This window comes from Limanda limanda, chromosome 3 (genome assembly GCF_963576545.1).
Source record: "Limanda limanda chromosome 3, fLimLim1.1, whole genome shotgun sequence".
In the NCBI taxonomy this organism is placed as follows: Eukaryota; Metazoa; Chordata; class Actinopteri; order Pleuronectiformes; family Pleuronectidae; genus Limanda; species Limanda limanda.
In genome coordinates this window covers 12,906,371-12,918,761 of record NC_083638.1, presented here as the reverse complement: position 1 = coordinate 12,918,761, position 12,391 = coordinate 12,906,371, and the positions used below count along the sequence as shown (strand labels likewise).

Genomic DNA, 12,391 nt, shown 5'->3' with positions numbered 1-12,391 from the left:
TATGCCATCCTGGCTCTGCCTTTTACACAGACATTGATATGGCTCTGTGACTACAACTGCTCCCACCATAAAGGCAAGAAATGTCCCCTAAATGGCCTGTTTGTTCCTTTTGTCCAGAATATCAAGGCTTGATACAGCTGTAAGATTCCTACATTGTGCAGGCTGTGTAAAGAGTTGTGTTATTGTCTTTGAAGGAAGTAACAGCCACATGTTAATCAGATATGAGTCCTTATTGTTGTCGAGTTCCCATTCTTGTCGCTCTGATTAAGCTTGTGTCCTTTAATTGAATCCACCAGGCATCTATTGTAAATCTCTCTGACATGCTAAAAGCTGCTCTTTCCTGTGAGTGGGTGGATTTTATCTGTGTTCCATATCAGTAGTGTGTTTGATTGTAGGAGGGGAATCCTCAGGTCCATAAACAGGTGGAATGTCCCCACTATAAACCCTTTCATATTTCTGTGGCCTGACATGTCCGCTACACCTGGTATGAAATTATTCCATTTTGTCCACCTGTTAAACTCATTCTAGATTTCGCAGGTCTGTATTTGCACTCAATTGTAATATGGTATGAGTGTAGAGGTTTATTTGACTTGAGGGATTTTCCGTCACTCACTTTAAAGCCACAGTGTGCAGGGACTGAAAATATGTCACTTTGAGACGTAAAGATGGTAGTTCAAAAATCCTAACTCCAAAATGGGTAAACTGACCCATGATAAAGAACTTGTAAAATCTGAATATTTTGAAAGATTCAATGACAATGGCAACAATGGCTGTGAGAGGCAACTTCTTTGGCAGCCTAGTATTGTAGTTTTGCATCGAGCAGCTACATAGAGACATTATCACTTATTTCTTGGCGTTGTATTTATGACCACCTGGAAAATGCAAGTCCAGTATGAACTCCTTCAGCTCTGTGTTTGGACTCCACCAGCTCCTGAGAACATCTGTCTATTTGTCCATCTGCTAAACGCCCCACAATGCTCCCCTGCTACTCATTTAAACCTTACACCCCAGCCCGTCCACGCCGCTCTGCATCTGCCAATCGGCTTGCTGCTCCCTCACTGCGAGCTAGCCACTCTACAGAATCACGACTGTTTGCTACCCTGGCTCCTAAATGGTGGAACGAGTTCTCATTGACATCAGGACAGCAGAAGGTCTACACATCTTCCACCGCAGACTGAAGACACATCTCTTCTCGACTACACCTTGGATACGAATAAAATAAATGTTGCACTTATATGGCACTTATATGCAGCACGGCTTTTTATCGTATGTTGCTTTGGATAAAAGCATTAGCTTAATGAAATGTAATGTAAACTACTTAGCCTTTCTGCTGGTGCTCAGTCCAATAATATTGTGGGGTTTGGAGCTTTTAAAAAATATCAGACCCCACAGATAAATTATGACCTGAAACTCATTAAAGACAAGGAGTTCTGCAGGTTAAGCTGATAATTCTCTATAGTTTTATCACACAAGCAAAACTTTCCATATTTAGTTGATACAGTTAGACAAAAGTATAACTTGTAACTGCTTCACAGCAGCCCTTATAAGTACACATAAATCAAACGTTGTGTAACGAGAAAGCAGTTACTCATATTGACAAACCCACACAGCGAATCATCATCCATCGTTTCTGTTCCTCGATGTTTTAGCATCTTTCAGCTCTTTGTTTTGGTTGCTCAGGCCATATCTACTGTTTTATTTCACCACTCACTGCAGCATTCAGCAGCTAAAGAGCCAGACACATCTGTCAGGAGTTGGTGGAGACAAATAACAGAGGTAAAAGAAGAATGAGAACCAGAACTTTTGCTTGATATTTGTAATTGGTTTATCAAATCACCTTTTAAGATTAAAGGCTAAAGGCTGTGTATGATTTTGTGAACCCATAGAACTGTGAGTGTTGTATTATGTATCATTGTGACTTCTGTTGAATAAAGAAAGAAGAAACGACTTATCCAACCTTTCAATTCTAGAGAAAATAATTCGTTGATTTAGGGATTTGGCTTTCTCCATACCAGCATCAGCTGCCGATCTTAAGAACGTGTAATGTTTACAATGTGGTCATGGTAGTAACGACACACATCACAGGGTAATTTTCGTGGATGGTTCTGCTTTGACAGGACACACAGACGTCAACAGAGCTTCAGAATCACCTCTTTATCTGAAGGCAGGAATGACTGAAATGCTGAATTCAGTCACTCTTCATTCCTTTCAAACTTTTTGCCCTCATCCTGCCCTCTTCATAAAACCTGGAATGTGCTTCAAAGGATGCACAGAATCTTTCTTCTATGAATAAAACATCTGTCAATCATCAGCCAGTACAATATGTGCCAATTTAATGAGGCAAACAGTTCTGTGAGGCAGCGGAGCTGCAGACGATACAGTGTCCTATGAAGCAGAGCCACAACCAAGTGTCACCTGACGCCTCTGGAGCCAAATCTAGTTTATTCAAACATAATCCAGGTAATTCATCTGTGAATTGAAGTTGTAACTAAAACACACCCTTTGCAGACCAGCCAATAATAATGTTTTTAATATAAACTGTTCAAACAGGAAAGCTTCTTGTGAAAAAGTGTGAAAAATGTGTGAAAAATAAAGTGATGTTCTCAGTGTTATCTTAGTCTTGGACACTTCACATATAACTGAAGGTGAGTCAGGGCCTGTAGAGAACATGTGCCCATCAGTGATAAAATGTAAGAAAGCATGGAAAAATGAACGAAGAGACAATTATAAGCAAATTTGTTTATTTAATGTATTTGCATGCAGGGTTCATACACATTTTGACCAATGGATTTCTATGACTTTTCAATACATTTAAACCAAATTTCCATGACCAAACATTTTGTGAAAACTCATTGTATACAAGAAAAAATGACAAAATGTAATATTTAAGCTAACAATGAGAATGTCAAAGCATTCAGTATACCTTCAATGACACAAATGAATGAGACAATTGTTTGATTGAGGTCTTTGTCTGTTTTAACCAATGACATGTACTTTTCCATTTGTAGCCAAGCATGGTTAAATCTACACTTCCCTGGCACAGTGCAATATACCGCCTGCTTCCCCACCGAACTTTTCAATTAGTATGAGATCGTGTGCCTGCTTATATTTTGAGTTTATTTTTTTTAAAAGCATATGAATTATTTAAAACTCAGCGTAAATGAACGACATGAAAATATGAATATAACAAATTTCCATGACTTATCCAAAACTTTTGGGATTTAATTTTTTCAAGCACTTTTCCAGGCCTGGAAATAAACATTTAACAATTCCATGACTTTTCCAGGTGTTTCATGACCGTAGGAACCCTGTGCTTGGATATGTTGTTGCTCGGGTTGTTCCTTACACATCTCATTGTTTGTTGTGTATTTGCCATACATTTAGACAGATTATGTATTTACAGACCTGACCCAATGCAGCTGATAGGAGCACATTGTCTTGCTCAACAGCCCTCTGGCAGGATAAATGATTCAACCTGCTTGCTTCGATTGAAAATTGGTCTTGATGGCTGCTCCTTGTGGTTTATCTTCTCCACAAAGGAGCTCCGTTTGTTCGTTGGTTTGTTTGTATGCAAGATTATCTAGCATATTGGGGGACCTGATCTTTATCTAAACCTACTTGGCAATAAATCCTTTCTGATTCTGATCATCAGGACAAATGTTCACTCGGTGCTGGTGGTCCCCACTTAAAGTGTATTCCCTGATCTGTTGGGCCCCCTGCTGGAGGCAATAATGGTCCTTTCAACGTGCGCTACCCCCGCCGGCCCGGCAGGTGTCGCTGTGTGTATCGCGCTATGCAGTTTCCCCTGTAGTGTTTCCGCCTCCACAGAACAGCCGCTCAGTCACCAGGTCAAAACACAAACAATGGGCAAGAAGCACAAGAAGCACAAGTCCGAAAAACACGGACATGAAGGTAATTCGCTGACACACAGACACGTGTTGGTTCAGTGTTTCTGTTTTGTAACACTAGAGCATCATTCTCACGTTTCGCGCTTGGTAGCTGTGTTAGCATACTCTTAGCTAGGTGGTTAGCACTTTAGCTCACCACTACAGTTTCTGGACCATTTTTTTAATCTGTATGTTCATTGAAATTGAATCTGAAAACAATGTAGGACATTGCAGAACACACTTCAATATAATTCTAGCTTTAGATTCTCTTAACCGCTTCCTGCTTGAGCTAGCTAGCTGCTAAAGGCTAATGTCTCTAGTGTCTGTCGGTACTCACTGTGTATTTAGATGCTGTTCGCTCGGTCAAACCTCCTCCTGCCGCTGTGGGGGTCGCAGAGCACGGAGAGAGACCCCTGAAGCTGGTGCTGAAGGTGTCTGGGAACGAGGTGACGGCCGGAAGCTCGACTCTGGCCCCTTTCCGCGACGAGCAGCCGGCGGACAAACCCAAAGAGAAGAAGAAGAAAAAGAAGAAGGATAAAGACAAGAGCTTTGGCTCACCGGAGGACGACAGAGCGAAGAAGAAGGTACCGTCACCAGGAAGACACAGGGATCAGGATGCTTGGATCATTTGTACATGTGTTGTGCTGATTTGTGTTTGTTTTTGCAAATGTTAGATGACCAAGAAGAAGAAAGGACACGATGGAGATGGAGATGATGAGAGAGAACAATGCAGAACTCCTATTCGCTCAGAGCTGGATAAAAAAGAAGGTGAAACACAGATCTCATCTCACACCTCAGGTTCTTTGCATGTTTGTACTGATGCCTTTTGTTAATCGTTTTTGAATTACTCCTTACTTTTAGAGAAAGAACAGACTCCTCTGCAGGAAGCTTTGAACCAGCTCATCAGGCAGCTCCAGAGGTATAATGTTGATCATTCATTGATGGGAGAACATTGTCAGGGATAAATGTTTTAGCTCACACCCCTGTCTCTCTTTCTTCATCTATTATTGTTGTTACCATTTTCCTGGTGCTGCGAATAAATACTGTTTGTGTCTATTCTCTGCAGGAAAGACCCCAGTGCTTTCTTCTCGTTTCCTGTGACAGACCTCATCGCTCCTGGCTACTCAGCAATTATCAAGCGCCCAATGGACTTTAGTGGAATGAAGGACAGAGTAAAGAAAGAGGGCTACCAGACGTTGGATGAGCTCAAGGTAGCTGTCAGTGCAGACAATCATGAGTAGACGTTAAAGGAGACATAGCAAGAATAACTAAAATAACCTTGTTAGTTAGTTTAACTTGTTTAAACTTTATGAATGTACTTTGTGTTTGGTGTTTTAACGTGGATTGTGCTGTTGATGCAGGTGGATTTCAGGATCATGTGTGAGAACGCCATGATTTACAACAAACCTGAAACCATCTACCATAAAGCTGCTCGGAAACTGTTACACTCTGGATTGAAGATCTTGAGTCAGGTATGAAACTGAAGGTTCAGAAAAATACTTGTGTTATGAGTTACTGCATTTTGCACTTGTTCAGTTTCCTGTGAAGAGATCATGTTTCCTTTGTTCCCACTAAATCAATCCCGTCAAGTCTCACAATGGGATTTATGAGAGCTAGTATTCAAATAATTTCCCTGTCTGTTTTTTCAGGGGCATTCTTTTTACCTCTGTTTTTGTGTATACGACCACTGCTCAGTTATAATGAGAATCTCCACACTTTTATTGTCTTTGAAAACTAAAGCAAGGTTAGAGAGATCCTTCAACAAAATATTACTCACTACTTTTTAAAGTATTTTACTGAAGTTGTGTGAAACTCAATTCTCTGACACAAGACTTAACATGCCACAGGATGTCAGTGCCTTGTCCCTCTCATTGTACACTCAGTATAGCTGTGTTGTGTTTGCTTTAAACCTTTAAATTGAGCCATGGAACAAATAAAGGGAGCCTGCTTTTCCAAAGATACAACAGATGAGGGCAGCAGATTCTTTCTGTTCCCCTAATGACGTCATACGGCACCATCGGTATTGCCAACAGCATTATGAGACAAGCTTTGTTTCTCTACATACTAATTTTCCATTCCTGATACAAAGTTTAATATTAAATGTTTCATTGTCTTTCCTGTAGGAGAGACTGGAGAGCCTTAAACAGAGCATAGAGTTCATGTCTGGCCTGGACCCTTCTGCCAAACAACTGTGGAAGTCTGAGGATCAGGGGGGCACCGGCCTGGACCAGAACAGAGAGGGACCCTCCACCACAGGCACCAGCGAGAGCTCCCAGACTCCCAGTACACCCAGGTCCTTTAACCTGCTGACTTCATACATGTCACGCGTGTTACTAAAAAATCACATCATGATTATGTATTGATTACATGGACACCTTGAAGCTCCATAGTTTAACGTTCTTAAGTTTGATTAACACTTGTTTAAGAACTCAGAGATTTCTTAAACACACGCACACTTGAGAATTCCCCCAATTTCTCCCTGATCTTGAACAAAATATGATTAAAAAAAATACAGTTACAGTCCAATACAGTTGTCATCTTGCCCGCCACAATCCCAGATGTTTCAAACTTAAAGATGAAATCATCACTCATCACCTTAAAAATGTTTCCCACTTTCATAGCAGTTTCTATGACAGTGTTTTCTTCGGAGTAAATCACCTTCCCCCTGCGAAGCTGTAGGCAGAGAATGTTAAGAATGCGTAAGAGCGAGCTGAGTCTTGTCTCCTCACATGGATGTGCTTCTGGGAGATGAGTATGTTGTTGCTAAGTGTTGAAACGGAAACTGGAGTTTACGTGGTGGTTAAGACTGTGACTCACCGTAACTGGATTTCCCTTTGGCTACTTGTCTTTATTTTTAAATTATAGTGTATGAAATCATGATGCCTATTTATGCCAATTAAATGCTTCCAGGTAGTTTATCTGAGGAATGAAAGGCAAACAGCAAAGTTCACATACCTTCTCTCCGCTGCATTTTGCTGTGTCTGCATTCTTTTTATTCTCACGACAAAGGGAGAAAAAAAAACGTCTTCTTTCATGGTCACAGCGTCACAGCTGCCATCTTTCAATTTGTGCTTCACTTGCAGACAGGACAAGGACTCCAAAGACGAAGCAGCGAAGGCAGAGAAAGAGCTGGAGGAAATCCGGAAGGTCATCAAGGAGTCTGGAGGAAAGCTGTCCAACAGAGTGCTGCAATGTGATGTGAGAATTCAGGGTTCGACTAAGGATGTTTTTTGGGTGGAAAACACATTTTACAATTTAAAAAAAACTATTCAAAAACATGGCATCAAAATAAAGTAACATATTGTAAACAAATGTGTAGTTATGTTTTAGTGTCATATTGCATTTGTGTGTTGCTTGATTGATGTTGTTGCTGGATCAGTGGTGGTTGAGTTATTTGTCTAATGTTCCCGATGTTTAACCACAATAGTGTCAGATCTTTTTTTTTTAAATTGGATGTTTCCTGCCTTTCAATAATTGAAATGTATTTGTTGTGTAGTTGGAGTTTGCGAGACAAAAGTCTGATGGCTCCACCACCATGACCATCCTCAACCCAGCAGATCCATCAGTAGGAGGTAAGAACACCTAAAACCGAGCGCTAATAAATTATTTTTTAAATTTAACTGAACTTTCATTTATTTAGATTTTTTTTAAGTTATTATTACTTATTCCTTAGTTAGTTCCCCCTCCATGTTCTCTCCCCATTTCACACTTGCACTGTCCCATTAATTAGGGGAAATACCCCAGAACATCTTAAAAATGTCAAAATTCCCTAGTAATATTTTCAGATTTTCCTAGACCCCTAGGATCAGACAAGATAGTTGATATTGGATATGTTAGCTTTAGTTTTGGGAAACTTTGATAGACTTTTTTCATAATTTGTAAACATTTTAGAGGAGAGAATAGTTGTTAGTTGCAGCCATATTGTGAGATCAGTCCAATATTGTGTTTTTTTGTTCCAGATGTTGGCTACTGTCCTGTGAAACTGGGCATGATGTCCAACCGGCTGCAGAGCGGTGTCAACACCTTGCCGGGCTTCAGGGAGGACAAGAGGAACAGGATTACTCCAGGTACCCTACTGTGATGACGTCACGTGGTCAGAGAGCTAACATCAGACCTCTGGGTGTTCACCACTCATAACGTTCTGTCTTGTGTGTGAAACCCTTTCCTCAGTGTCCTACATGAGCTACGGGCCGTTCACCTCCTACGCACCCACCTATGACTCCAGCTTCTCCAACATCAGCAAGGAGGATTCTGACCTGACCTTCTCTCTGTACGGAGAGGACTGCAGCCTGCCGGGCTCAGACAGGTATGAACAGTGGGACCATGAGCTCAACTGCATCTACACAGAAACGTCACTTGAGGCATCCCTGGCTGATTACTTTCCAGATGTTCCTCTTATTCACCAACTTTACTCTGGAAGAGGTCAGCTGTCCACGGCCTGACCTCGTCTTATGCTTTGGAGTCGGCTTCTTCTTTTGTAGTTTGTCATCATGATGCTACACAAACAGAATGTGGAAAACTGACCTGATAATGAATTTATCTTCTTTACGAACTCCACAAAATGTACTATTATGACTATATTTCAATGTCTTGTTAGTTTGAATAAAATATTGAGTTCTTATAAATCTCCACCAATATTTTTTTTATTTTTTAATCTGGAGGATTAAAGGATTGTATAGAACTAATGACTCAGTTTAATCTCAAACAGTGTTCTTCAGTATTGGTATTTAGATAATGTTAGTTACTGTGAGGTGATTGCACTGAAGTGTGTTTTTTATTAAACACGTAGTTATCTTTCTACATTTTTGTAATGCAACTTATATTTGCATGTATTATTTGTGTGAGGTTGTCAACTCTTGTGCCTCCTGAGATGCTTTGTTTTCTTCAGCTTTTGTCATCGTATGTGTCGATTCAGTTTGACAGAATCTTTTATTCCTCGATCATTGTTTTTTGTGTCATTGTGTCAATCCTTTATTTCTCTTCCTAGAAAGGAAACACTGCCACTTTGTTTTTGAATGAATGAAAACCTTGTCAGGCATGCACGTCTTAAGAGTGTGTAGGAGGTTTCAGAAAGTGTCAATGCTGAGTTCTCATTATTGAAAATAATTGTGTGTATGTGTTTGACAGCTTGTCAGAGTTTCTCTCTAACTCCGACGAGTACGTGTACAGACAGGCCGACAATCTCCTCGATGCTCTGACCAACGGACAGCATTCAAAAACCCTGATGGAGACAGAGCCGGTAAGAAGTTACTGTGATTTCGTAACTGATCCAACTTTACCACTGAGTCTAACTGTACCTCCTGAAATCTTCCAGAATACATTTACTGAGTAATTTGTCTTTCTCTACCTCTGCAACAGGTGAAGGAGCCAGAAAAAAAACAAGAGAAGAAGGAAGCCACTGAGGTAAGAGATGGAACAAATCTGCAGCTGCATGTCACATAAAAACACCTGCTGTGTCCTCAGTGATAAACAGCTTCTGCACATCGTCTCCCCCACTGTACCGTACAAATGGAAACGGACATGGAGTTCATAATGAGAAATATCAGCTTGTGCTATGTAACACAAAACCAGAGGCAGTCACCCGCGCTGGGTTGATGGGATGTTTGGAAGAGCAGGTCCCGCTGTGCCGTTGTTTCTTGTAAAGCACATGTTCTTGCATAACACCTCATGTGGGGATACTTGATTTCATTTCGTCAGTATAGATGGCCTTTGCAGATGGTTGCTGCATCAACCAGCTGTGTCAACATAGCAGGGGCCGGTCGTCAGCTTTCATCCATCCAAGCATGGAAAGAACATTTCCCTTTCGAAACGCAGCGGTGCTGCTCGCTAAATGCCCACCGGAGAGGCCCGTGTTTTCTTTCTGTGCCCGCTGGCTGCACGGCTGAATCGCTCGTCAGAGCAGCGGAGGAAACCGAAGTGCAGGCTGCTCCAGCCGGCACACAGCCGCCCTCTGTCCTGGCTGTTTGCTGTTCTTGGCCACGCGCCAGTTTATTCTCATCGCCTGCTCGGGTGTTGCAGCATTTCTTTACGTTTCAATTTACCTGAGCAAAGTAGCTGGAAAACCTAACAGGCTAGAAAACCGCCTGCATGGTCCCTTCAAACATGAGAAATGCTTTTTTCTAATATAATGGAACATATTTCCCCCTCTGTCTCCAGAAGGCAGCTGAACCCGACGCATCCAGCTGCAGCAGACTGGACTCTCTGTGCTCCGCTGCAGGCCTGCAGACCACCAGGGAGCTGTCTGGAGGTAAAGCTTCTCACTGTCTTTGTTGAGTTAGGGATGCACATAACAAATATTATCAGGGAATGTATTTATTTTCATTTTTGCCCTTTTAAGATCGGTTGACATAAGCCAATATGTATGTGGTCAGCAGTGTTTGTCACTGTTTGTTCCTCCTGTCTATGAGCCTTGAAGAAATAATTTACAAAACTGATTTCAGTCTTATGCACAGTCCCTTGTTTTTTATCTCAGCTGGAACCAATATGAGGCGTCAGCAACCTGACGTAGTCTAATTTAGTTGGTGTCTTCGTCTGTGCAACACAGACAGACAGAAATCACTCCTTTAATGCTGACTAGGGATTTGTTACATAATATTTACACTGAGCTTAGTTAAGTGTCTCATCACAACTGGTATGGACAGGCGGAATGTGTTTACTCTTTAAGTGTCAGGAGAAAATAAAAAATGTAAATCAAGCTGACAGCTTCAGATTGTTTTCAGTGCCCAACAAACATGTAAAACCCAAACTACAGAGATAGAAAACAGTAAAAATGTCAAATGACTGAAATAATCTCTAAATCACCATTGAGGATCATTAGAACACAGCCCCATTGAGAGCAGCTAGCCTGAGGCTCAGGGCTCTCACATGAAGGTGACAGTGAGACTTACGGGGTCCACAGGTTCAGAGAGAAAAGACCTATTGTGTTCATCAAGTGTAACCGAGCACAGGAGGTAACTGTAGAATAACAGTGGAAGTACTTAAAGTGTGTTTGTGTGTGTGTTGTCTGTCTCTCCCTGATCTGTCACAGAGGCCCTGCACTTCCAGCAGAAATTGGATGAGACCACAAAGCTGCTGCGCAACTTGCAGGAGGCACAGAGGGAGCGTCTGAGCGCCAAGCAGCCCCCTAACATGATCTGCCTGCTGGCCCCCACCGCCAAGGAGCTGGAGCTGGGTAAGAGCGGCTCGCTGAAAGCCTCTTTGTGTCCTCCAGCTGTAGACCTCTAACAACACTCCTTTCACCTCTGTAGTGTCCATCCTACACAGATGTGGTTTGTCTTTTGGCTTCAGACACGTTCAGCCTGTGACACTGACCTCATTCACAGTGTGATGTGATGGTTGGGTTTGGAATGTATGGGTGTTAAATATTTGTAGTTGTGTTTTGTGCTTAAAGCAGCTTCCACTCTGCACTCTAGCAGGAGATTGTTCGGGTCAGACCTGAACCCCCAACAAGGAAAATCTCCCAAACATTCAGCGGAAATCTCGTGTTTTAGCACATCTACACTGACATCAGCCCACATAGCTAAACACTATACATGGAAAAGTTCAGTAAATATGTAGCCAGCTGGCTTAGTCTAGCTTAGTATGAAGATTGGAAACGGCAAAAAAGCCAGATCTGTCTTAGTAGGTATTTCACTTACTCAACATACAATTGCTTGTTTTCTTCAGATAAAAAAACCCTTTCGAAAATAAAGCTGCCAGGCAACCAGCTGAGTCTCAAGGAAGTCCAAACCAAGACATTTCACATTGTTGTTCAGTAGAAACTAAAACGATACAAAATGTTATCTGAACTGCCTTTATGCTATGCTAAGCTAACCCGCTGCTAACTCTGGTTCCATGTTTAGTTTATAAATGAGATCAAGAACGGGAAGAAACTCAAATGTCAAACTTAGTTAAAGATACCGTTATAAGTTCAATCAATAGTAGCAAAAATTAAGATGATCGTGAATAGCATCTCCATCGTAAATAAAGAACACTAAGCTTCCTACAATTTCCTGCTGCCTTTTTATAATGTTCCTACTCTCGTCTCTACAGCTGAGAAAGTGACGGGGAATCTGGCCGAGCTGACCGGCCAAGTGGCGCCATGTGACGTCAGCAGCATCTACGGCATCAGAAGAGCGATGGGCATCGCCGTCCCCCCAGGACCACACAAGCCCTTCATCGACCTCACAACAGGTAACACATGCTTCTCCTGTGGTATATGCAGTAAAAGAGACACATCCAGAGATGGGAAATAAAGTTTTATAATTTGAACCTTCAAACTCATCACTTCTCATTTACTTCTCAGTGTTGGAGGCTGCTGAACCGATGGAGACCTCGCCCTCTTGTCAAGTTGCAGCGGCGGTCGTGGCTGTAAAATGAAATGTCAACCACTCACATTTACTTTAATAACTTAAGTTTTGTATGAAAAGGTGCTTTTTGTGACGTTTGTATGGATTTCAATCAATAAATTGTGTTTTTATAGAAAAAGAAATACCTTGGCTTATAGAGTGAAATATTTAATGACA

General features: G+C 41.6%; 1 protein-coding gene across 1 annotated transcript; it reads left to right on the top strand.

Moving 5' to 3' along the window:
• Window positions 1-3,813: 3,813 nt before the first annotated feature.
• Window positions 3,814-12,347, top strand: brd7 (bromodomain containing 7). Its single transcript, XM_061068014.1, has 17 exons — window positions 3,814-3,912; window positions 4,236-4,471; window positions 4,562-4,655; window positions 4,749-4,806; window positions 4,954-5,098; window positions 5,249-5,359; window positions 6,011-6,180; window positions 6,971-7,085; window positions 7,384-7,459; window positions 7,847-7,954; window positions 8,058-8,193; window positions 9,015-9,126; window positions 9,246-9,290; window positions 10,044-10,134; window positions 10,915-11,058; window positions 11,919-12,059; window positions 12,172-12,347. The coding sequence occupies exons 1-17, from the start codon at window positions 3,864-3,866 to the stop codon at window positions 12,243-12,245; spliced, it is 1,905 nt and encodes a 634-aa protein (XP_060923997.1). The 5' UTR covers window positions 3,814-3,863; the 3' UTR covers window positions 12,246-12,347.
• Window positions 12,348-12,391: the final 44 nt, after the last annotated feature.

Bases quoted from the DNA above. Each gene is read 5' to 3' on its own strand.
- brd7 (XM_061068014.1), top strand. From the start codon at position 3,864: ATGGGCAAGAAGCACAAGAAGCACAAGTCCGAAAAACACGGACATGAA. The intron at 3,913-4,235 runs GTAATTCGCTGA...CTGTGTATTTAG, and splicing joins CGAAAAACACGGACATGAAG to ATGCTGTTCGCTCGGTCAAA. The intron at 10,135-10,914 runs GTAAAGCTTCTC...GATCTGTCACAG, and splicing joins CACCAGGGAGCTGTCTGGAG to AGGCCCTGCACTTCCAGCAG.